Genomic DNA, 27,596 nt, shown 5'->3' with positions numbered 1-27,596 from the left:
GCTATCACATGAAAGCTATAATAACCCAGTTATAACCTAAGAATAGGGGGAAGGGGGAGAGTGATTGGTGGGATTACACCTGCGGTGCATCTTACAAGGGTACATGTGAAACTCAGTAAATGTAGAATATAAATGTCTTAACACAATAACTAAGAAAATGCCAGGAAGGCTATGTTAACCAGTGTGATGAAAATGTGTCAAACAGTCAATAAAACCAGTGTATTTTGCCCCACGATCGCATTAATGTACACAGCTATGATTTAATAATAATAAAAAGAAAAAAGTGCTGTGCCAGTTTTAACATTGTTTTAATATGATGAAATACAAGTACAAAACACTGTTGTACACGTATACTTTTCATTACATGGAAATGGAACAATATATTTGTGTTTTTAGCAGAATTTGTATTACCCAGTACTAGCTACTGTACAAATGTCTTTCTATAGGGATTTCTTTTACTATGCCCATGAGGTTTCAATCATGAATAAAAAAGCTCACAACTCTTCAAATAAGGTAGATTTACATTTATTTTAATATTCCTCGTCAAGATGCTTTAGAGAACTGTTAATAAATACAAATTCATCTTGTCAAGAGTTCCGAATGGGTAATGTTACTTCACGTTGGCCAACATCTTCCTTATGTTGACATTGCAAAGACACTGTGTACTTACTTTAGGTTAAAAAAAAGTATTGTCTCAATAGCCCTCTTACTATGTAGGAAGGCAAAATTTCCATTTCCTGAGAATTCTTGAATCTCATCATAGATAGTTATTAGTTAAGCAGTAATTCATGAAACCCCATTTACAGAAGACAATTGCAATAGAGGGCCATTAAGTATCACATGTACCATAGACAGACAAATTTACAAATACTCAAATTGTGTTTTCCCTATCTCTAAAATGTTTAACCATAACAAGGGAGAATATCAGCCAATAAAGCAAAAGAAAACGTAAACTGTGCTAGTGTCCAGCATACACTTCTACAGTATACCTCACAGTTTTCGGCCATTTCAGCTAAGTGTTTTCTTATGACAGACAAAAATAATGATAAAAAGCAGCATCAACTTTGGTGGGAAATGTGGGGAAAAAATACTGCTAATTCCATAAAATATTTGAAATTTGTTTTGCTTTTATAAATAAATAAAATGGTGTTTATCTATTTTTAACTTTTAATCATAATTCTTGCTGTTAAAACATCAAATTTATGTAAATAGGGATAAACAAGGTATTTAAAATAACATGTCTTGAAAACTGAACCAAATTTTTAATTCCAGCATTATGCTTTGTTCTTGGTAGAATCATCTTTGTTTCTTCTTTTTACATCCCAATTATAAACCCTGGCCATATCTGCAAGAATTGTCAAAGAAAATGCAAATGCAATTCTAATGATAACATACACAATGAATCAAAAACACAGAAATCACACATATATAAATACTGGTAATAGCTAGTGTTGTAAGACATCTTGCTATGAAGTCAATTTCTAATTAAATAGTGGAATTAAACTCTACCAAAACCAAGTGAAGGCCTCAAATCAACAACTGTTTAGCATATCTAGTCAACTATAGTATTATATTTAGCAAATATGTGCTAGATATACTCAAACTTTTCAAAGACAGTTCTTCATCCATTAAATTTCAAAGATCACTCAACACATATTCTGCTATATAATATTTAAATTAGTACAATCATCAATAATTTTATCTCTTACTCTCCCTTTCATATAAGGCATTCAATCGGTTTAGTAAGCATCTACTGTATTTCTGACTAGGCAGGGTACAAAGTCCTAAATACGATAGTTGAAGTTTTTTCCCTCAAGGAGCTTAGACTCCAGTAGAATAGTCAGTGTATTGGAGATCAATGCCCTAACTCCCCCAAATGTCTGCACACCTTCCTACCTTTTCCAGCACTACCGATAACAAATGGCATTTCTCTAAGCTTGTAGGACTCATCTTAGATGATTTCCTTTCTTGGGCTACTGTAACTATCTAAAGTCATCAGATCTTGTTTTATTTCTCACATTTAATATCTTTTCCTTTCACAGGTACCAGCCCTCCTAGGCATTCCATCTCACAGCTGGATGAAGTCTCTTTTTATATTAGCAGATCCCTGCACTAGGCCCTGAACGGGCCTGTCTTCCCTCACCAAAGCACTCAGCATTTGCCACATACTACATGAAGAGCTTATAGTTTAGCATAGGAAATGTTTTGGTACTTGTAATACGACATGAAGGGTAAAAAGGAGCACCCAGGTAAATAAGGGGAAATCATTCCAGGTAGGGGAAACAAAGTGGAAAGGCCAAGGGTGTGGCACATTTGGGAGGTGAAAATAAGGGCTTGGAGTTATTTGGAACCTGGGGTACACTAAGGAAGAGCTGGAATAGGAAGAATAAGAAGCATGAGGTGAGACTGGCTAGGGATACATCACAAGAGTACATGTATACATACTTTACATGCAACAAGGAACTATTGACATATCATAACCCAAGTAATAAAAATAAGATGTGTGACTCAGTGAATTCATGCTAGAGATAGTGTGAGGGACAGCTGGAAGGAGAAGAGACTGAAAAACTACGGAGTACAGGTTCTGGAGGCCTAGAACAAGACTAACAGCAATGGGTAAAGATTGAACAGGGAAATTTGACAAGAACCTGGTGATTGGTTCACTCTTGGTAGTGAGGAAAACAGAAGTATGAAGGATGACTTCCAGATTTTTTTCTTGGGTGACTGTGACAGGAACTAGGAGGAACAGACAGGGAAGAAAGGCAAAGAACTTAGTTTCAACGTGCCTGCCCTCCCCCTAGACCAGAATACCCCACCCCTACCTCTTCTCTTTTCTGATGTAAATCATACACTGCCTTTAAAAACAGCCTATGTTTTATTTTCTCAAAGGTTCTTTGAACTAACATCTATCTTTCTCAAATTTTAAATTGCCTTGTTGCTATGAAATTATCATGTAGCTGTTTCACATGTGCAATTCTAACAGTGAAAGACTTTGGCAGTCTTATTTTATTGTCATTAATTTCCATGTCCCATATGGCTTAGCATACTTGCAGTAACAAAGGAGAACCTTAATAAATGCTTGTGAAATTACTTTTAAATTAGCTATAAAGATATTGTGAACTAAAATAAAATCTTAAGCCTCCCCAGCCAACTGAATGAGCCCCCTCTTGGCCAATGGAACCCCAGAAACACCTTAAAGCTGAGTTGCTGACCCTAAAGATGAAGAGACAGGAGGTCAGACATGTCTAATTATGCCCTGTCCCTTCTGAAGTTATTCTTTGTAACAATAAGATATTAAATCATTAACAGGGCTAAGTCCATGCAAGGCAAAGCTTAAACCACACCTGCAGGCCCTCGATTTACTTAACAGATCACTTGAGTTTGAGTTTTAGTATGTCTGGCTAGTCTCTGATTAACAGACATTCTTGTTTTTATTTAAAATATTCCAAGCTTTTAGACAAAGCTTCATTTCTTCAACCAATTACAAATTAAAGAATCTTTAAACTGACTTATAACCTGTAATCCCTCACTTTGAAATGTTCTGCTTTTGGGGGCCAAACCAATGTGTGCCTTCCAAATATTGATTTATGACTTGATGTGTAATTCCCTGTCTTCCTGAAATGTATAAAACCAAACTATAACATAACTACAGTAAGACCACTTGCTCAAGGCTTCTTGGGCATGGCTCTGGGCCATAGTCACACACATCTGTCTTAGAATTAACTTCTTTATTTTATTTATTTATTTTTTTTTTTGTGAGACAGAGTCTCAAACTATTGCCCTGGGTAGAGTGCTGTGGTGTCACAGCTCACAGCAACCTCAAACTCTTGGGCTTAAGCAATTCTCTTGCCTCAGTCTCCCAAGTAGCTGGGACTACAGGCATCTGCCACAATGCACAGCTATTTTTTTTATTGCCATTGTTGTTTTAGCTGGCCTGGGCCAGGATCTAACCCACCAGCCTCAGGGTATGTGGCCGGGGCCCTACCCACTGAGCTATGAGTGCGGCCAGAATTAACTTCTTTAAATTATTTTACAGAGTTGGATTTTTTTTTTTTTTGAGACAGAGCCTCAAGCTGTCACCCTGGGTTGAGTGCTGTGGCATCACAGCTCACAGCAATCTCCAACTCCTGGGCTTAAGCAATTCTCTTGCTTCAGCCTTCCAAGTACCTGGGACTACAGGCGCACACCACAACACCTGGCTATTTTTTGGTTGTAGCCAGCATTGTTGTTTGGCAGGCCAAGGCTGGGTTTGAACCCACCAGCTCTGGTGTATGTGGCTGGCACCTTAGCTGCTTGAGCTACAGGCACCAAGCCTACAGAGTTGGATTCTTGTCCATCAACAGTGTCTTGGGTATTTGGAAAAAAATGCTCATTTACCAATGTGAATTTACTGTTTCTACATCTTCGCTTTTTTATTTTTTTTTTTTGAGACAGTCTCACTCTGTCACCCTTGGTAGAGTGTTATGGCATCACAGCTCACAGCAACCTCAAACTCTTGGGCTGAAGTGATTCTCTTGCCTCAGCCTCCCAAGTAGCTGGGACTACAGGCACCCGCCACAACGCCTAGCTATCTTTTTTATTTTTTGGGTTGCAGTTGTCTTTGTTGTTTAGCAGACCTGGGCTGGGTTCGAACCCACCAGCATAGGTGTATGTGGCTGGCGCCCTACATCTTCACATTTTAAATTCATTATCTGTAAACTTATTTAAGTATTAGTTCCAAATACATTATTTATTATCTTATAAAAATTACAATCTCACATTAGCCTGAGAATAAGTAACATTCTTTCCAGTAAAGCAATGCAAGAATGTTTTGGGTTTTTTTTTTTCTTTGAGACAGAGTATCATTTTTTTTGCCCTGGGTAGTGCCGTGGTGTCATAGCTCACAGCAACCTCATATTCTTGAGCTCAAGCAATTCTCTTGCCTTAGCTTCCCGAGTAGCTGGGACTACAGGTGCCCACCACAACACCCAACTGTTTTTTTAGAGATGGGGGTCTTGCTTTTGCTCAGGCTGGTCTCAAACCCATGAGCTCAGGCAATCCACCTGCCTTGGCCTCCCAGAGTTCTGGGATTACAGGCATGAGCCATCATGCCCTGCAAGAATGCTTTTAAAAATGTTTTTTACTTTCTTTCCCCCTAACTTTTTTAAAGAAAGGATATTGACTTCTGTAGTAGTAAATTGATCTCGAAGAAAGTCAAGGTCTTCCTCAAGAGAATCAAGATTCTTTGTGGCAGTCGATAAATTCTTTTCCAATAATGCCCGAGCTTCATCAATATCATATTCAAGCATTACATTAGCCTGAAGAGAGAAAGTAATGACAATTACTCAACATTTACACAGTGCTTCAGATTAGAGCAAATACTGGCAAACTACACTGCTACCAAATCCAGCTTACTATCTTTTGTTGTGAATTAAAGTTTTATCAGAACCCACCTATTCTCAACACTGTTGTGCTTTCATGACAAGTGGCAGAGCTGAGTAGTTGGGACAGAGACCATGTGATCCGCAAAGTCAAAAGTATTTGCCATTTGACCTTTTACAGAAAGTTTGCTGACCCCTTGGTTAGAGAATATGTTGATATACATTATATCATTTAATCCTCAAACGTGATGAGGCTAGAGTTATCGTCTTTATAGTTAAGAAAACATTCAATGAAAAGTATGTGGTTCTCCAATCCCAGACTTTCAATCTCATTCTCTAGGGTCAAATAGTATTGTTTCATATGCTTTCTTTTCCAGAAATTTTCTACATTTTGGTTACTTTTTATAAGTAAAAAGTAGAATGTATTTTAAAAACACCTCATTCATGTAAAAAAAAAAATTCATCATTCATTCAAATATCCTACACCAAGTTTTTCACCTTAGCTGACCCACTTCTGAAACACTGCCTTCTCAGGCTCTCCACCTGACAGTTCAAGATTGACATGCCTAAAACACAACTCTAAGTCATCCTACAAACTAGACTCTCGCCCTATTCTTCCCCAGTTCAGTAAATGGCACAACTATCTCGCTTGTGGCTCAAATACTAGAGGTCAGCCTCCTAGGTTGCACTTTCCCTTGGCTCACAATGCTTCAGCACTTGAGGACAAATGTGGCTGAGACCAACAGGGATCTCTCTGATAAGAGGTATAGCTGGAGGCCACCTCATACCTCACATAAGGAGCATGGACTTACATGGAAATAATGATAGCATCAAAGGACTAGGCCAAGTCATAGATAAATTATTTTCTAACTCTAGAATAAGGAAAGCTTCTTTAGACATAAAACCCAGAAACCATAATTATACAAAGTCAAAAGACAATGAACCTGAAAAATATATGTAACTTATATCACTGGCAAAGGACTAACTTTCCCTAATATAGAGAGCTCCACAAATCTTTTGTAACCATATCCATGAACACATTTCAATGACTCCTATATATTTTTTAAAATCCTCTCCCTTAACTAAGTATTGGAAGTTTTGAGTTGTTTCCCAGAAATGGTGGGTTTTCTGTAAAACAAAGAAGTTGAGATTCCGGAGACTCCTAGGCCAAACTCCTCACCATCCCCCACAGCCCGCCTCCAAGGCAAGTAACCCCTTGTTAATTATACAAGGGTACTGGAAGGAAGATCACTAGAGGCAGCTTCTCCCAGTCTCCTAAGGAGATACCTTTCATATTAAAGAACTCTTTTCTTTAGGCCTGGTGCTGTGGCTCAAGCCTAGCTACTCTAGGAGCCTGAGGTGGGTAGATTGCTTGAGTTTAGGAGTTTGAGACCAGCCTGAGCAAAAGCAAGACCCTGTCTCTACTAAAAATATAAAAAACTAGCTGGGCGCTGTGGTGGGCACCTGTAGTCCCGGCTACTCCGGAGGCTGAGGCACAAGGATTGCTGAGTCCACAAGAGTTTGAGGCTGTGATGCCACGGCACTCTAGCCTGGGAAACAGAGTGATACTCTGTCTCAGAAAAAAAATTCCTTTCTTCCTTGGTGACCTAGGCTAAAGTCTCCTTTCAGTTGCAATAAGACTACTTTAAGCCAAGAGCTAATGGAAAAATAAGTAAAATATATTAGTGGAGTTCATAGTAAATACAAATAACTCACGAACATAAAAAAGATGCTCAACCTTAGTCATATAATTAAACACTAATTGAAAATAACGTGAAAAAACATTATTTACTTTCATACAGACATAAATTTAAAAATTTGAAGCCCATCATTGCCCCATGAAGGTAAGAACATAGGCATTAGAATGCTGGCAGTGAATAGTGGTCCTATAAAGAATACCTTGGCAATATACATGAAAATCAGCCATTTTAAGTAGGCAATTCCACATAATATGCAGTCACAACATTTGTGCAGAATCTATATGGACTAGATGCACTGCTATCTGCAACAACAAAAACCAGAACCCAAATGTCCATCAATAAAGGACAAGTTAAGCATATCATGGCATATCCACACAATGAGCTGTTATGGATGAATGAAAAATAAAAACAAAGATCTTCACTACACACTGTGAAGTGAAAGCAGCAAAAGGCAGAACAGTATGCATAGTATGTCACCATTCGTGTAAAAAGCTGGGGGGATATATTCTTATGTGTCTATATATGTGTAAAATGTCTCTGGAAGGATACCAAGAAATGAACTACTAATTGCTTAAGAGTACACCAGGCTAGTGAGGGAGGCAGACTTTTCACAGAACGTTCTTTTATACCATTTGAATTACCAACCCTATAAATGTATTACCTAGTAAAAAATGTATTTAAAAAACACTAACAAAAACATAACAAATGAAACTATGTTCCCCCAAAGAAAAAGAACTAATTTGAAAATGGTTTATCCAGCTACATATGGATTATTGTAAGTCAACTACTTACCACAGCTAACATCACTAGCGTTTGCCCCTGGTACCATCTATCACTGTTACTCTCCATTGCAGAACCAAACTACCCTGGCCAGGCTTTCTTTCTGCCTTTTCAAGCTAAGTTCTGCTCTGAGGGCCTCTGAACTTGTTGTTACCTGGCCTGAAAACCCCTGCTACCTCCGTGCATAAGTAGCTCCTCTGGTCATTATTACATTGAACAGAAACAGACAAACAGAACAAAGGAACACAAGAGAACACAGAAAAGATCCAGGTGAGAAGGAAACTTAATCTGCCGACAGAACTGAACAAAAGGTACTGGGATCCATTGGAGAGAGGGAAATCAAAGCTTCCTTTAACATTGTTTAAAATGATTTACATATTAATTACAGCTCTAAATTAAAATTAAACCAAGCAAAATCAGAGGTTATTAGGATAGTGGGAGCAGCAGTTGTTAAATCTCAAGTCTCTTAAAAAACCTACACAAAGAAACATTAAAAACCTGAATGACATATAACCAAGAGAACTGAAAATATATACATCAACACAAAACCTCGTAAACACTCACTGCAGCATCTTCACAATAGCCAAACATAGAAACAACCCAAATAAATGCCCATCAAATGACAAACATTTAAACAAAATGTGGTGTATTCATACAATGGAGTATCATTCATCAATAAATGAGTAAAGCTCTGATACATGCTATGATGTGGATGAACCTTTAAAACATTATGCTCAGTAATAGAAGCCAGAGCACAAATGACTATAAGTTGTATGTGTGGGGAAGAAATCCTCAGAACTCTGACAAAAGTATAGCTATTTGTGAGACAAGCAGAGAAAAAAAGCAGGCCAGAAACCAAATTGCATGATAACAGAAATCCCCTTCCCATACTTATAAATTCTCATGACCCTTACAAGAGTATAACCATCTTGGGAGGACAGGTAGTGAAAGAGACCAAACGACATGATCACAGCAACCCCCTCCCCACCTTCCTGAAATGCTTTAGGGTTGATGTTCCTGGGAAGCGTAATATCTCCTACCAGTCCTGGCTGGCAATAGAGATAAGGCCTTTGTGCAAGATTAATACCTTTTGTGCGAGGTAGTAATTCGAAAATCAGTCTTGGACACAGCATCTTTCCCTCTGTAGGAAAGATGACTTCTCTCACCTCTCATGTCACATCCCAACTACACTAATAAAAGTCCCTTGAAACTATATAAGCTAAGGTGACTTCTGGTCAGACTCCATTCTGCTCCTTTAAAATAAAGCCTATCCTTCATCCTTGGACTGGCCTCCTTACCTTCTTGTGGACCCTGGCAGGACTCTATCCCTAAACCTCTCAGTATGACTCCATTCATGCGAAACGTCCAACATAATTAAATCCATTAAAAAAAAGTAAATTTGTGGTTGCCAGGGGCTGGGTAGATAGAAGGAGAAATGGGGAGTAAATGTCAATGGGGTGAAGAAAATGTTCTGGACCTAGATAGAGGTGATAGGTGTAAAACTCTGTGAATATAGTAAAAACCACTGAACTGTATACTTTAAAATGATGAATTTTATGGTATGTAAACTTTATCTTAATAAAGACATTAAAAAGAAAAAGTTAGAATAGCAAACCCAGAATACCAGACATCATCTACAAAAACCTAACTAGGTATGTCCACAAACACTATAATATGAAGAAGTGAAGACATGTATGACATGACTATTTGTATGGGAATAAGCACAGGAAAGCAAGGAGGCATCCAGCAGATATGAGAACTCCAAAACAACCAAGGAGTACTTATGTAAAAGAACAGCAAGGCAACTGGAGGATAGCAGCTAAAAAAGGAGAAGGGCTTGCATGTTCCCAGAGTAGGTGGACATGGGGGTAAGGTCTCCAGGGCTGGAGAAATTTAGGTACTAAAAACCCACAACTAGCCTTACAACTTCCTTATGCCATAGGGCCTTCCACTAAAGAGAATATGCTTGGAACAGAACCCAAGTAGGGACAAGGACAATAAGATAACAGGACAGGGACAACGGTAATAAAAAGTGGGGGATGAGGGACAGTGGCAGTGTGAACAGAGCCAGGGATTCTAGCTGCTATACAATGTTGGAAAATTAAGTTCATGAACTCATCCTAGAAAACATTTCATATACCTTAATTGCTGAGTATCACTTACAGTCACCTTCAAAGTTCTCCCCTTGGCCATCTGATGACCATAGTGATATTCAGCAATGCTGTACGTAGTACTTTTTCTAGGATGAGTTTATCAACTTAATTGTCCAACCTCCTGTGTTACCATTTTACACAAACAACCAAAAAGGTTCTAGGATCATTCTTCCCCTGTAAAAGTTCAGGAGAGCTAATTTTCCATTAAAATGATAATAGAAATAAGCAAAATCCAATGCAAAGATGAATAGAGAATAAAGAACAGAATAATATCTTCACAGAAACATAAGTGAAACAAAGACTTGACCACAAAATAGATGAAAATCATATGAAGTTTAAAAACAAGTTAACATTATGAAAATGATACAAGATATGAAAAAACAAGCATTAATCAGAATTAGAAAACTCAGAAATAAAGGGACAGAATTCATGAAAAATGAGAAATAAAAGAAAAATTTATTTCAGAAATGATGACTAAACTGGAAGGAAAAGAGAGAATTACAACGAATAATACCATAAAAATATAAAAGATGAGATAATTTTTTAAATATAAAAAGAAATAAAGATAGAAAATGGATTAAATTGAAAGTGGCAAACATCAAACATAAAGAAAAGACTGAACATAGCCAGGCAAGGTGGATCATGCCTGTAATCCCAGCACTTTGGGAGGCAAAGGCGGGTACATTGCTTCAGCTCAGGAGTTCGAGACCAGCCTGTGCAGGAACGAGACCCCGCCTCTACTAAAAATAGAAAAATTAGCCAGGCTTTGTGTTGGGCACTTGTAGCCCTAGCTACTTGGGCAGTTGAGGCAAGAGGATTACTTAAGCCCAGAAGTTTGAGGTTGCTGTGATGCTACCACACTCTGGCCTGGGACAACAGAGTGAGACTCTGTCTGAAAAAATGACTGAACACAAATATAAGAACTCCCCAAAAAGAAAACCAAAGCAAGGCAGAAGAAAAAAGTGAAGTGAAAAACATTTCATTTCAACAAAATGTTCATGAAATGTCACATACACATGTTCACATGCACGCACATACACACACATACAAAATGAAAAGGTACACTGTATACCTGGGGAAATTGATCCAAAAGTCCTTTAAGCACCCAGGCAAAAAGAACAAATCACTTATAAAGGAAAGAAAATCAGTCTGTGATCAGACTTTCTGACAGTGATGCTTTATAGCAAAAGAAAACAGAGCAACATAAAAAATGCTCAAAGAAATGAAGTGTGAGTTAAGGATTTTATATCCAAAAAAAAAAAAAATTCAAGTATAAAGGCTACAGAGAAGTTTTCAACAACATGTAGTAACTCAGGGAATATTATTATTCTCATAAACCCTAAAGGAATCTACTAGAGGATGAGTATCAAACAAATAAGTATAAATGACCAAAATGACCAGTGGACATCAACATGAAGACAGCAATGCACATATTTACATGAAGAACACAGATAAATGGAGACAAAAGAGAGAAACAGTAACATAGTACATATAAGCTCTGTGCTCCAACAACAAGGGCACAGTTTTTATGGGGAATAGGAAAGGACAGGAAGAGTACCCGCAAAAATGTCAGTGTTAACCATGTTGGGTAGTGTTATTTAAGAACACTTTGTCTGTAATAAGGAATAAAGCAATTGTGTGTTGCCTAGTCTACTTCTATCAACTTTGGTACTTTTGAGAACCAGAACTCTTGGTATGGAAGAAAGAAAAAAACAGAGAAGCAAGTGAAGTAAAAACTGTTCTCCTGAATAACACCAGGTAAGCGTTAAGAGTATGAATTTATATTTTACACATACATACACACACCCACTTGCACCTCTGTACACAAGTCTATGTAGGGTAGCTATATCCTACTAGTTCTGTTTCTTTGGTTGTAACAAACCTCTGATAACAGATTCATTAACTTGAAATTTATTTAATGTAGTTTTCTGATTTTTTGTTTATACTTAACATTATATGCATATAGAAAAGCTTGATGTATATTCATAAACTTAACACACCCATGGAGCCAGATCCAGACTAAAGAACAGATCATCACCAATAACACCACAGAAGCTTCCTTGTATACCCTTCAAATTACTACCAGCACCCTAACCCCAACAGTAACATCCATCTGACTTCTATTGCCATAGTTTTGTCTGTATTTGAACTTTATTTTAGATAGAATCACACACTATATGCTATTTTGTGACTGACTTCTGTAGTAGGCAGAATTATGGCTCCAAGCCCAAGCTGTCCTACCCTAACCCCTGGAACCTATAACTTTTCAAAGTTAACCTTAATTTACAGAGATTACCCTGGGTAGACCTAATCTAGATACACAAGCCCTTTAAAAGAAGGAACATCCCTGGCTGGTGGCAGAGGGTGAAGCTGGAAAGACTTGAGCTGTAAGAAAGATGAGTCACACCATTGGTAGCTTTGAAGATAAAAAGGGCAACAAGTCAAGGGTTGTGGGTAGTCTCTAGAAGGTGTGAATGACTCCTGGCTGACATGAGGTAAGGAAACAGAGACTTCAATCACATGGAACAGGATTCTGCCAACATCATGAATGAGGCTAGAAACTAATTCTTCCCCCAAAGCTGCTGGAAGGACCACCACTCTAATGATACTTAAATTTTGGTCTTACGAGACCCTGAGATGAAGACCCAGTTAAGCCCCTCTGAACTTCTGACTAGCAGCTAGGAGGTAATAAATGGATTTTGCATTAAGCCTCTAAATTTGTGATAATTTGTTATGCAGCAACAGAAAATTAAAAGTTTCTTTCTCTCAAACTTGTGGTTTTGAGAATAACCTTTGTGTTGTTGGTATGTAGCTGCAGTCATTCTTCCTCCATAGTATACAGTAGTTCACTATCTGAACACACCATGATTCAGTCATCCATTAAACTGTGATGGACATTTAGGTTGTTTCCAGGTTTGGGCAACTACAAGTACTGTGGCAAATATTTTATAGACATTTCTGTTATATATAGCAACAGGTAGAAAAAGATAGGGACAGGCATAGACTGCTGTGATGTATGAAATATATATGGTCTGCTTTAATAGATACTGTCAAAGTTTCCCCAGTAGCTATATCCATTTAAACCTCTGATTGAGGAAATCAGAGTTTTTACTGTTCCATCATGCCCTACCATCACTTAGTGCTGCCCTACCATCCTGATGGATGAACAGTAAGATCACATTAAGCTTTTAATTGGCAATTCTGTTTATTAATAAAGTTGAATAACTTTTCAGATGTTTATTGGCCATTGGGATATCCATTCTTTTCATGTTATCTTTAACAAATACATTTAAAATATTTCTAAGCATAAAAATACTAGGAAAAAGAAAACGTTTGCAGATTTGGTGAAAGGACTGCATTTTAAGATAAATAAAATAATATCTGACAAAGTTGATTACATAAAAAATTTAAAAGTTCTCCACAAGAGGTACCATAAACCAAAGAAAGTAACAGATCAGAAAAAGTATTTGTGATATGTAACAAGATTCCACATCCCAAATCCATAACATATAAAGTCTAATACCTAAATATCAACAAAGAAACAAAGACTCCAACAGAAAAATGGGCCGATGACATAATTAAAAGGAAAATAGAAAAGAAAATATACACAGCATGTTGTTAAACACAACACTATAGTAAAATACCATTTTCACCTATGAAACCAACAATAATTTAAAAATGTGGCAGAGCCTGTCAATAAAATGATATTTTTATATACTGTTGAAGAAGATATAAAATTAGTACAGTCCTTTTTGGAATGCAATTTAAGACTATCAAAATGTGAAATATGCATATTCTTGGACACAAAAATTCCATTTCAAAAAAGCATACAAAATATATCTCTGTGGGTAAGTTTATACATGCAAAAATTTAATATAACAGAGCTCATATAATAAGAAACATGAAAACAGGTGCCGCCGTAGTAGCTAGGGCCTCTAGTAGCCTGGAAGGAAGCGGCTTGCACGAGCTTCTGAGACGTACGGGCCGAGCTGGCTGCTGGTTGGTGCTTGGACCTCAGCAGCAGCAGGTCACTCCACGTGCTTTTGAGGAAGGTTTACAGAGCTGGGCAGGTGAGCAAAAGACAGCCAGTGGAATTTTGAGAGAAAGATGGCGGCCAAGTACCAGCTTCCTTGCAACTGAGCACCGTGAGTCTGGGGAGACAAGACTCCAGGCATATCTGGCCGGTGGGATCTGCATATAATCATCCCTTGGAGGATACAGGGAGTCAGCGAGAGACTTCTGGACCCCAAGAGGAGGACAAAAGCAGTGGAAACCTGACACAAGTGGTTGCCTATGTTTGATCGGTCTAATCCCGCCGGCAGCTATAAGTACAGCAGCACTGAGACTGCAAACTGGAAAGGCATTATCTGTGAGCTGTTTTGGTGTTTTGGGACTTGGCACTCAGTTGAACTGTCTTGGGGAGAGCTTGGGCAGGAGTGCAGAGAACTCTGGGCATTGTCTAGGGCCCCAGACTGAGCCGCTGAGCCAGACGGAGCTAAAAGTGTTCAGCTGTGGGCCACAGGGAGCCATTGTGAGAGAACTGCCCTGGCAAGCTCCACCCTCAGGGTTGCAGAGCAAGGATCAGGCGGGAGCTAGTCATTTAGTGACTGAGCAGCCTAAAATTGGGGACTGAGCCACCTTACAGCCTTAACCCTCAGGGGCAGATTGAGACCAGTTTTGGCACAGTGGGTAAGTGGACAGCCACTTCATCAGTGATCCCAGCAACAAGCACTTTTCTGGGAAAGCTTCTGCTTAGCCAAGTTTAGAAGTTTAAAGTGCCTTTTAACAGGGCTGAAAAGAGATTTAGGGTCTCCACCCTGTGGGGTTTGAGAAATCAGCAGAGGCCTCGAGTTGTATCAGCATTGCAATTAAAATCTCATACCCCAGAAGATCACCTGTTCCCAGACAATATTCAACAAGATATACATACTACTTTTTTTGTTTTTTATTTGTTGTTGTTTTGTTTTTTAATTTCAACCTTTTCCCTATAGATTTTTCTTTTCTTTTTTTTTCATTCTTATCTTTCTCCATTTTTCTACTTTAAATGCAATTTCCCATTGCTGCTTTTTTCAATAATTAGAACTTCATTTTTGCTAGTGTTTCTACTCCTATTATTTGGTTTTTCACCCAATTTTATCCCATAAAGATTTCTGCTTGCTTTAGTTTCATTTATAGCATTTTTGTCTTTCCTCTCTACTTAGTGGAGGTGGGGTACTGTGTCTAATCAGGCTAGCAAAGAGCTTCTGACCTCAAGGGACCCACCCAACCCGGCAAACCTAGAGATTGGAGTTTTTTTAAGGTTGTGTCAAAGTACCCTACTGTACACCTATATTTCTCTGTCTCCCTCTTTCTGTGCCTCTCTTATTTTGTCAATATTCCCTTTTAACCACCCTCTCTCCTTTAACTTCCTCCCTTCCTCCATTCCTCCCTTCATCCCTTCCTTCCTTCCTGCTTCTCTTCCTCTCTCTCTGTCTCTCTCTCTCCCACCCTTTCTTTCTCGTACTTTTATCCCTTCTTGCTTGTCAACCTTCTCATCCTTCTGGTCCTGTACCAAAAGGACTCATCAAAACCCTAGTCCACAGGCACAGCAACTTAAACAGCAAGAGGAAGTGAAAGGAAAATTAGGGCAAGGAACAGATAAAAGAAATCACTCATGAGGAAGAATCAGCACAAAACTCCTGGCAACATGAAGAACCAGTCCAGAGCAACCTCTCCAAGGGACCGTGAGGTAGCTACTGCAGAGGAAACCACCTATAAAGAAATGTTAGGAATGTCAGAAAGGGAATTTAGAATACACATGATGATAACAATGAAGGAAACTGCTGATAAAGTGGAAAATAACCAAAAGGAAATCCAAAAACAGAATCAAATAAGAGATGAATGATATGAAGAATATAGAAAGATATACCAGAGCTGAAGGAACCGAAGCAGTTAGGGACCTTAAAGATGCAATAGAAAGTATCAGCAACAGGTTAGACCATGCAGAAGAAAGAATTTCGTAGGTAGAGGGCAAAGTTATTGAGATAAATCAGATAGTTAAAGAGGCACAAAAGAAGAGAGAGAAAGCAGAAAGTTCACTGACACGATTATGGGACTTTTTGAAGCGTTCCAACATATAAGTTATAGGAATCCCAGAAGGGGAAGAAGAATGCCCCACAGGAATGGAATCCATACTAGGGAATATTATAAATGAAAATTTCCCAAATATCACCAAAGATTCTGACACACTCCTTTCAGAGGGATATCGGACCCCAGTTCACCTCAACTATATCCGAGCTTCTCCAAGACACATTGTGATGAACCTGTCCAAAGTCAAGACAAAAGAAAAGATTCTTCAAGGTTCCAGGAGTAAGCACCAGTTGGCCTAAAGGGGCAAATCCATTAGGGTGACTGAAGACTTGTCTAATGAAACTTTGCAAGCAAGAAGACAACGGTCATCTACCTTTAATCAGAATTTTATATCCTGCTAAGCTAAGCTTTAAAATTGATAGAGAAATCAAATCATTTACTGATATACAAACATTGAGGAAATTCACCACAAGACCAGCTCTACAGGAAATACTTCAACCTGTTCTACACACTGACCATCACAATGGATCAGCAGCAAAGTAAGAACTCAGAATTTAAAGGACAGAACCTAACTTCCACACTGATGCAAAAGATAAAACTAAGCAATGGACTCTCACAAAATAAGATGAATAGAATACTACCACACTTATCAATTATCTCAATAAATGTTAATGGCTTGAATATCCCACTGAAGAGGCATAGATTGGCTAACTAGATTAAAAAAACACAACCATCCATTTGCTGTCTGCAAGAAAGACACCTGGCTTCAAAAGACAAATTAAAACTCCGAGTCAAGGGTTGGGAGGCAATTTTAGAGGCGAATGGAATACAGAAGAAAAGAGGAGTTTCAAACTTATTTTCAGATACATGTGGACTGAAAGCAACTAAAGTCAAAAAAGACAAAGATGGTCACTTTACATTGGTCAAGGGAAAAATACAACAAGAAGACGTTTCAATTCTAAATATTTATGCACCCAATTTAAATGCTCCCAGATTCTGGAAACAGATGGGTGCAGGAAGAAATAAACCAGGAAATCATTAATGTCCTTGAGCATAACAACAATGAAGACACAAGTTACAAAACCTATGGGGAAATTTAGCAAGTAACGAGGGGCGGATTAGAAGAGAGAAGGTTGAAGAATGCACATCAACCCTACTGAGACGAGCTGTGACCCCAAGGATACAAACAAAGGATACAAAAATCAATGACCAAGCAGACGGGAGTCCCCTCCCCCATGAGAACGGCTCAGAGTACCCCATAAACAAATGAGCAGAGTTCAAAAGGCCTCCCATTATACTCCACAGGAGAGACCCTCTAAAAACTGGACCTACTTTCCCTACGAGAGTGCCATGGCGTTCTTCTGCCAGGCATACAACTGTGTAAAACTATATATATTCTCTACCTGCAATTCTGAGCTCCCAGCACTCCCCTCCACTCTCACTCTGAAGTCTGGAGGCCTGTCCCCCAGGAGTCCAGATTCCTGGGTGATTTCTCGACGGGTGGGGACAGGGCCTGGACAGCTGCTGGTCAGTGCTGATTCTGCGGCAGCGGAATGAGGAGAGGATGGTCGGCTGAGAAGGAACCACGCCAGAGCAACAGTGCCCCAAGGGGCACAACAGCAGCTGTTTTTGGCAACAATAGGGCTCACCCCTGGATATTCGGAGTTATATCCCTCGGCTCTCTGGGCAACCAGAGGAGGCTGGGCATCTTCTCAGGTGGCAACCACTGGTGGAACAGATCTGGGACAGAAAAGCAGGCCCCGTGAGTAAAGTATTTGCCTTACGTGGTACTGGCCTGGGTGGAGCGCCAAGACTAGAAAACACTCGTGCAGTGTCAGCTGAATCCCAGGGAAGGGCTGAACTAGAGGACTGCTTTACTGAGCCTAAGATGCACCCAGCCCTCAGGGGATCATCAGCCTAGACAAACGAGGGCAGGAGGCTAGAACTGACAGGTAACCGTGCTCCGAATACAAACCTGCAGCTGCAAAGACGGCCTGAGGTGCAGGTTCTGTAAACTCAACACAGCTTCTCTTCTGCAGGTGAATTAAGCTGGGACAGAAACAAATTCCGCAAAGTTGTTCTGTTCTGTCAGTAACATCAATCAGGGGAGGGGCTATAACTGAGTGAACACCCTAGCCTCCATCAAGCTCACAAGGTTGTCAGGCCTCAATTCCCCCCTGCCAGATAGAGGCAGAAAGCAGTGGGCTGGCGGAGGAGACACAGAATTCCTTTCGATTCAGGCAGGTGCAAACCCCTGCGGTATCTGCTCATTGGAGGCAACTGGGTCACAGCCCTGCAAGGTTATCAGTGACTAGGTGTGACAGAGGTGCAAGGTGGGGAAGGAGGCATCAACCTTCCCAGACTAATCTATTTGCTGGGTGGGTCCTTTTGACCTCATGGAGCATGGGAGGAAGTCATAATTGAGTTGTCAGCAGACCCCTGCGATCTAGTTGCCAGAGACCTTTTAAACTCTCCCACCTGAGACAGGTGCTGACTGAGACAATTGATTTGGACCTCTTGAACTGAGCCAATCGCCCGAGGAATATCCAAGTGGTGCCCTGGGGGTGTAGTTGTAGGAAGGTTTGATTTTCCTCTTCAAATTGTTGCCTGTGGGGGGCGGAGTGACTTACCTGCTGGTATTTCTCCACAGCTGAGACTTCAACCCAGAGTAACTGTTTCACTAGGGTTGGATAGAAAACAGCTGAAAACAAGACAGAGCCACTGAGCCCCACCATACCAAACAGGTCCCCAGTTTCTCAGGCAGTAGCACTGTACAGGTCCGCAGCAAAGCTCCAGGGGAAAAGTCAAATGGTGTAAAATAATCATGGGGTGGAATCAGCAGAAAAATTCTGGTAACATGAATAACAAGAGTAGCTCAATCCTCCAAGGAAAGACATGGCAGATGTAACTGAAGATCCCGTTCATGAACAGATGGCCAAGCTGTCAAAAATCAAATTCAGAATTTGGATTGCAAACAACCTTAATACAATGGAGGAAAATTTGGAATTAGAAATTCTAGGAGCAATTCAAAGGTTGGAATTAGAAATTCGAGGAGAAATTCAAAAGTTGTCAGAAGAATTCAACAAATTTAAACACAAAACGACCAAACATTTTGACACATTGAAGCAAGAATTTGCAGTCCTCAAAGATATAAAAAATACAGTAGAATCCCTCAGTAACAGTGGAGCAAGCAGAAGAAAGGATTTCTGACATTGAAGACAAAGCTTTTGAATGCTCCAAAACTCTCAAAGAGAAAGAGAAATGGAGAGCAAAAACAGATCATTCTTCTCAGAGAGCACTAGGATAATTCAAAGAAGGCTCATTGGAATCCTCGAAAGCAAAGAAGTGGCTTCGCAAGGCAAAGGGCCCCCTTTCCATGAAATTATGAAAGAGAATTTTCCAGACATGCCAAGAGATTCTGAAATTCAGATAGCAGACATTTTCAGAACCCCAGCATGACTCAACCTGAATACGACATCCCCCAGGCACATCATAATTACCTTCACTGAAGTGAATATGAAGGAGAAAATTCCGAAAGCAGCAGGACATAAGAAAAACATTACCTACAAAGGGAAGAATATTAGAATGACTGCAGATCTCTGTGCTGAAACTCATAAAGCCAGAAGAGGGTGGTCATCGACTTTTAAACTCCTAAAACAAAATAACCCCAGATCCTGTATCCAGCTAAACTGAGTTTCATTTATGATGGAGAAATTAAATACTTTAACGAAACATTCACATGTTGAAGAAATTCGCCATACCAAAACAGTTCTTCAGGATATTCTCAGACCTATCCTCCATAATGACCAGCCCAATCCTCTACAACAAAAGTAAACTTACTTAGAAACTTTTGATCAAACTCCAACTTCCACAGCGGCGATAGGATTAAAAATGTCCATTGGATTTTCGAAAAACTCAATACACAAAAATTTTACCAGACTTATCAATATTCTCCAATAATGTGAACGGCTTAAACTGTCCTCTAAAGAGGCACAGGTTGGCTGACTGGATACAAAAACTCAGGCCAGATATTTGCTGCATACAAGAATCACATCTTACCTTAAAAGATAAATACAGACTCAGGGTGAAAGGATGGTTGTCCATATTTCAGGTGAATGGTAATCAGAAAAAAGCAGGTGTTGCACTTCTATTTGCAGACACAATAGGCTTTAAACCAACAAAAGTAAGGAAGGATAAGAATGGTCACTTCATATTTGTTAAGGGTAATACTCAATATGATGAGATTTCAATTATTAATATTTATGCACCCAACCATAATGCGCCTCAATTTATAAGAGAAACTCTAACAGACATGAGCAACTTGATATCCTCCAGCTCCATAATAGTTGGAGATTTCAGCACTCCTATGGCAGTGTTGGATAGATCCTCCAATAAGAAGCTGAGCACAGAAACTTTAGATTTAAACCTAACCATCCAACGTTTGGATTTAACAGACATCTACAGAACATTTCATACCAACAAAAGTGAATACAGATACTTTTCATCAGCCCACGGAACATACTCCAAAACTGATCACATCTTAGGTCACAAGTCTAACCTCACTAAATTTAAAGAAACAGAAATTATTCCTTGTATCTTCTCGGACCACCATAGAATAAAAGTTGAACTCAGTAACAACAGGAATCTGCATACACATACAAAAACATGCAAGTTAAACAGCCCTATGCTGAATGATAGCTTGGTTGTAGACACGATTAAGAAGGAAATTGCCAAATTTTTGGAACAAAATGACAATGAAGACACGAATTATCAGAATCTCGGGGATACTGCAAATGCAGTCCTAAGAGGGAAATTTATAGCACTGCAAGCCTTCCTCAAGAGAACGGAAAGAGAAGACGTTAACAACTTAATGGGACATCTCAAGCAAATGGAAAAGGAAGAACATTCCAACCCCAAATGCAGTAGAATAAAAGAAATAACCAAAATTAGAGCAGAATTAAATGAAATCGAAAACAAAAGAATTATATAACAGATCAATAAATCGAAAACCTGGCTTTTTGAAAAGGTCAATAATATAGATAAATCTTTGGCCAACCTAATCAGGAAAAAAGGAGTAAAATCTCTAATCTCATCAATCAGTAACGACAAAGACAAAATAACAACAGTCTCCTCAGAATTTCAAAAAATACTTAATATTACAAGAAACTTTACTCTCAGAAATATGAAAATCTGAAGGAAACTGACCAATACGTGGAAGCATGTCACCTTCCAAGACTTATCCAGAATCAAGTGGAAATGTTGAACAGGCCTATATCAGTTCTGAAATAGCATCCAACATACAAAATCTCCCTAAAAAGAAAAGCCTGGGACCAGATGGCTTCACGTCAGAATTCTACCAAACCTTTAAAGAGGAACAAGTACGTATATTACTCAACCTGATCCAAAATATAGAAAAAGAAGGAAGACTACCCAACATGTTCTATGAAGCAAACATTACCCTGATCTCCCAAACCAGAAAAAGACCCAACAAGAAAAGAAAATTATAGACCAATATCAGTAATGAATATTGATGCAAAAATATTCAATAAGATCCTAAAAAACAAAATCCAGCAACACATCAAACAAATTATACATGATGACCAAATCGGTTTTCCCCAGATGTCAAGGCTGGATCAATATACATAATTCTATAAATATAATTCAGCACATAAACAAATTAAAAAACAAAGACCATATGATTCTCTCAACTGATGAAGAAAAAGCTTTTGATAATATCCAGCATCCCTTCATGATCAGAACACTTAAGGAAATTGGTATAGAAGGGACATTTCTTAAACTGACAGAGGCCATCTACAGCAAACCCATAGCCAATATCGTATTGAATGGAGTTAAATTGAAATCCTTTCCACTCAGATCAGGAACCAGACAAGGTTGCCCATTGTCTCCACTGCTCTTTAACATTGTAATGGAAGGTTTAGCCACCGCAATTAGGGGAAAAAAGGCGATGAATGGTATCCATATAGGGTCAGAAGAGATCAAACTTTCGCTCTTTGCAGATGATATGATTGTATATTTGGAAAACACCAGGGATTCTCTACAAAACTCTTAGAAGTGATCGAGGAATATAGCAGCATCTCAGGTTACAAAATCAACATTCATAAATCGGTAGCATTTATATATACCAACAATAGTCAAGTTGAAAAAACAGTAAAGGACTCTATTCCATTCACAGTAGTGCCAAAGAAGATGAAATATATGGGAGTTTATCTAACAAAGGACATGAAAGATCTCTATGAAGAGAACTATAAAACTCTAAGAAAAGAAATAGCTGAAAATATTAACAAATGGAAAAACATACCACGCTCATGGCTGGGAAGAATCAACATTGTTAAAATGTCCATATTATCCAAAGCAATATAAAATTTTAATACAATCCCTATTAAAGCTGCACTCTCATACTTTAGAGATCTTGAAGAAATAATACTTCAATTTATATGGAATAGGAAAAAAACTAGAATAGCCAAGACATTCCTCATATCAAAAAAAAAAGCAGGAAGGGCGGCACCTGTGGCTCAGTGACTAGGGCGCTGGCCCCATATACCGAGGGTGGTGGGTTCAAACCAAGCCCTGGCCAAACTGCAACAAAAAAATAGCTGGGCGTTGTGGCGGGTGCCTGTAGTCCCAGCTGTTCGGGAGGAAGGGCAAGGAGCTTGAAGAGAAACTTCTCTGAAGAAGACAGGCGCACGGCCTACAGACATATGAAAAAATGCTCATCATCGTTAATCATCAGAGAAATGCAAATCAAAACTACTTGGAGATATCATCTAAGTCCAGTAAGATTAGCCTGTATCACAAAATCCGAAGACCAGAGATGTTGACGTAGATGTGGAGGAAAGGGAACCCTTATAGCTGGGTGTTGTGGCGGGCACCTGTAGTCCCAGCTACTCAGGAGGCTGAGACAAGAGAATCGCTTAAGCCCAGGAGTTGGAGGTTGCTGTGAGCAGTGTGATGATATGGCACTCTACTGAGGGCCATGAAGTGAGACTCTGTCTCTACAAAAAAAAAAAAAAAAAAAAGAAAGGAAAAGAAAAGGGAACACTTCTACACTGCTGGTGGGAATGCAAATTAATACATTCCTTTTGGAAAGATGTTTGGAGAACACTCAAGAGACCGAAAAATAGATCTGCCTTTCAATCCTATAATTCCTCTACTAGGTATACACCCCGAAGACCAAAGATCACATTATAACAAAGATATTTGTGTCAGAATGTTTATTGCAGCCCAATTCATAATTGCTAAGTCATGGAAAAAGCCCAGTGCCCATCGATCCATGAATGGATTAATAAACTGTAGTATATGTACACCAAATAATATTATGCAGCCTTAAAGAAAGATGGAAACTTTACCTCGTTCATGCTCACATGGATGGAGCTGGAACATACTTTTCTTAGTCAAGTATCTCAAAAATGGAAGAAAATGTATCCAGTGCACTCAGCCCTACTAAGAAACTAATTTATGGCTTTCATATGAAATATGAATATGGGGAAGGGGGACAATTTCTTTCATAGGAAATAAATATGGGGAAGGGGGACAATGAGGGGAGGGAGGGGGGATGATGGGCAGAGGGAGGGTAATTGGTGGGATTACATCTACGGTGCACCTTACAAGGGTACATGTGAAACTTAGTAAATTTAGAATATAAATGTCTTAACACAGTAAGTAAGAAAATACCAGGAAGGCTATGTTAACCAGTGTGATGAAAATATGTCAAATGGTATATAAAACCAGTGTATTGTGCCCCATGATCGCATTAATGTACACAGCCATAATTAAATAACAAAATACAATTAAAATAAAAAAAAAAAACCTATGGGATACAGCAAAAGCCGTTTGGAGAGGAAAATTTATCGCTACGCATGCCCACATTCAAAAAACAGAAAGAGAATGCATCAACAAACTCACAAGCCATCTTATGGAATTGGAAAAAGAAGAACAATTTAAGGCTAAACCCAGTAGAAGAAAAGAAATATCCAAAAGCAAATCAGAGATCAATGAAATTGAAAACAAAAGAATCATTCAGAAAATTAATGAAACAAGGAGTTGGTTTTTGAAAAAATAAATAAAATAGATAAACCATTGGCCAGACTAACGAGAAATAGAAAAGTAAAATCTCTAGTAACCTCAATCAGAAATGATAAAGGGGAAATAACAACTGATCCCACACACATACAAGAGATCATCTCTGAATAATACCAGAAACTCTATGCCCAGAAATTTGACAATGTGAAAGAAATGGATCAATATTTGGAATCACACCCTCTCCCTAGACTTAGCCAGGAAGAACTAGAGCTCCTGAACAGACCAATTTCAAGCACTGAGATCAAAGAAAAAATAAAAAATATTCCAACCAAAAAATGCCCTGGTCCAGATGGCTTCGCACCAGAATTCTATCAAACCTTCAAGGAAGAGCTCATTTCTGTACTGCAGAAATTATTTAAAAAAATTGAGGAAGAAGGAATCCTCCCCAACACATTCTATGAAGCAAACATCACCCTGATACCAAAACCAGGAAAAGACCCAAACAAAAAGGAGAATTTCAGACCAATCTCGCTCATGAACATAGATGCAAAAATTCTCAACAAAATCCTAGCCAATAGATTATAGCTTATCATCAAAAAAGTCATTCATCATGATGAAGTAGGCTTCATCCCAGGGATGCAAGGCTGGTATAACATACGCAAGTCCATAAACGTTATCCACCATATTAACAGAGGCAAAAATAAAGATCACATGATCCTCTCAATAGATGCAGAAAAAGCATTTGATAAAATCCAGCAGCCTTTTCTAATTAGAACACTGAAGACTACAGGCATAGGTGGCACATTTCTAAAACTGATTGAAGCTATCTATGACAAACCCACAGCTCATATTTTACTGAATGGAGTAAAACTAAAAGCTTTTCCTCTTAGAACTGGAACCAGACAAGGTTGTCCTCTGTCACCTTTACTATTCAACATAGTGCTGCAAGTTCTAGCCAATACAATTAGGCAAGACAAGGAAATAAAGGGAATCCAAATGGGAGCAGAGGAGGTCAAACTCTCCCTCTTTGCTGACGACATGATCTTATACTTAGAGAACCCCAAACACTCAACCACAAGACTCCTAGAAGTCATCAAAAAATACAGTAATATTTCAGGATATAAAATCAATGTCTACAAGTCAGTAGCCTTTGTATACACCAATAACAGTCAAGACGAGAAGCTAATTAAGGACACAACTCCCTTCACCATAGTCTCAAAGAAAATGAAATACCTAGGAATATACCTAACGAAGGAGATGAAGGACCTCTATAAAGAAAATTATGAAATCCTCAGAAAGGAAATAGCATAGGATATTAACAAATGGAAGAACATACCATGCTCATGGACGGGAAGAATCAACATTGTTAAAATGTCTATACTTCCCAAAGCAATCTACCTATTCAATGCCATTCCTATCAAAATACCAACATAGTACTTTCAAGATTTGGAGAAAATGATTCTGCATTTTGTATGGAACTGGAAAAAACCCCGTATAGCAAAGGCAGTTCTTAGTAATAAAAATAAAGCTGGGGGCATCAGCATACCAGACTTTAGTCTGTACTACAAAGCCATAGTGGTCAAGACAGCATGGTACTGGCACAAAAATAGAGACATAGACACTTGGAATAGAATTGAAAACCAAGAAATGAAACTAACATCTTACAACCACCTAATCTTCGATAAACCAAACAAGAACATACCATGGGGGAAAGATTCCCTATTCAATAAATGGTGTTGGGAGAACTGGATGTCTATATGTAAAAGACTGAAACTGGACCCACACCTTTCCCCACTCACAAAAATTGATTCAAGATGGATGAAGGACTTAAAATATAAGGCATGAAACAATAAAAATCCTCCAAGAAAGCAGAGGAAAAACACTGGAAGATATTGGCCTGGGGAAAGACGTCATGAAGAAGACTGCCACGGCAATTGCAACAACAACAAAAATAAACAAATGGGACTTCATTAAACTGAAAAGCTTCTGTACAGCTAAGGAGACAATAACCAAAGCAAAGAGACAACCTACACAATGGGAAAGGATATTTGCATATTTTCAATCAGACAAAAGCTTGATAACTAGGATCTATAGAGAACTCAAATTAATCCACATGCCCATATATCAATGGGCAAGAGACATGAATAGAACCTTCTCTAAAGATGACAGACGAATGGCTAAAAAACACATGAAAAAATGTTCATCACCTCTGTATATTAGAGATAAGCAAATCAAAACAACCCTGAGATATCATCTAACCCCAGTGAGAATGGCCACATCACAGAATCTCAAAACTGCACATGCTGGTCTGGATGTGGAGAGAAGGGAACACTTTTACACTGCTGGTGGGACTGCAAACTAGTACAACCTTTCTGGAAGGAAGTATGGAGAAACCTCAAAGCACTCAAGCTAGACCTCCCATTTAATCCCGCAATCCCATTACTGGGCATCTACCCAGAAGGAAAAAAATCCTTTTATCATAAGGACACTTGTACTAGACTGTTTATTGCAGCTCAATTTACAATCACCAAAATGTGGAAACAGCCTAAATGCCCACCAACCCAGGAACGGATTAACAAGCTGTGGTATATGTATACCATGGAATACTATTCAGCTATTAAAAAAAATGGAGACTTTACATCCTTTGTATTAACCTGGATGGAAGTGGAAGACATTATTCTTAGTAAAGCATCTCAAGAATGGAGAAGCATGAATCCTATGTACTCAATTTTGATATGAGGACAATTAATGACAATTAAGGTTATGGGGGGGAGGAAAAGCAGAAAGAGGGACGGAGGGAGGGGGGGGTGGGGCCTTGGTGTGTATCACACTTTATGGGGGCAAGACATGATTGCAAGAGGGACTTTACCTAACAATTGCAATCAGTTTAACCTGGCTTATTGTACCCTCAATGAATCCCCAACAATAAAAAAAAAGAAGTATCCAAAATCAAATCAAAGATCAATGACATTGAAAACAAAAGAATGATTCGGAAAATTAATGAAACAAGGAGTTGGTTTTTTGAAAAAATAAATAAAATAGATAATCCTTTGGCCAGACTAACTAGAAATAGAAAAGTAGTATCTCTAGTAACCTCAATCAGAAATGATAAAGGGGAAATAACAACTGATCCCACACACATACAAGAGATCATCTCTGAATACTATCAGAAACTCTATGCCCAGAAATGTGACAATGTGAAGGAAATGGATCAATATTTGGAATCACACCCTCTTCCTAGACTTAGCCACGAAGAAACAGAGCTCCTGAACAGACCAATTTCAAGCACTGAGATTAAAGAAACAATAATAAAGCTTCCAACCAAATAATGCCCTGGCCCAGATGGCTTCACACCAGAATTCTATCAAACCTTCAAGGAAGGCTTACTCCTGTACTGCAGAAATTATTCCAAATAATTGAGGAGGAAGGAATCTTCCCCAACATGTTCTATGAAGCAAACATCACCCTGATGCCAAAACCAGGAAAAGACCCAA

At 38.8% G+C, this 27,596-nt stretch overlaps 1 protein-coding gene across 1 annotated transcript in view; it reads right to left on the bottom strand.

The window, feature by feature from the left end:
- Nucleotides 1-296: 296 nt before the first annotated feature.
- VBP1 (VHL binding protein 1) overlaps nt 297-27,596 on the bottom strand; it is an 85,717-nt gene continuing 58,417 nt past the window's right edge. Inside the window, exons 5-6 of the mRNA XM_053580422.1 lie at nt 5,159-5,297; nt 297-1,345 (exon numbers count right to left, since the gene is read on the bottom strand). Of these exons, the coding sequence (XP_053436397.1) occupies nt 1,275-1,345; nt 5,159-5,297 (210 nt within the window). The 3' untranslated portion in view covers nt 297-1,274. The remainder of the gene's footprint in view (nt 1,346-5,158; nt 5,298-27,596) is intronic.

This window comes from Nycticebus coucang, chromosome X (assembly GCF_027406575.1).
Source record: "Nycticebus coucang isolate mNycCou1 chromosome X, mNycCou1.pri, whole genome shotgun sequence".
Lineage (NCBI taxonomy): Eukaryota > Metazoa > Chordata > Mammalia > Primates > Lorisidae > Nycticebus > Nycticebus coucang.
The sequence above is the reverse complement of the archived record's forward strand: the minus strand, read 5'-3'. Positions and strand labels throughout refer to the sequence as shown.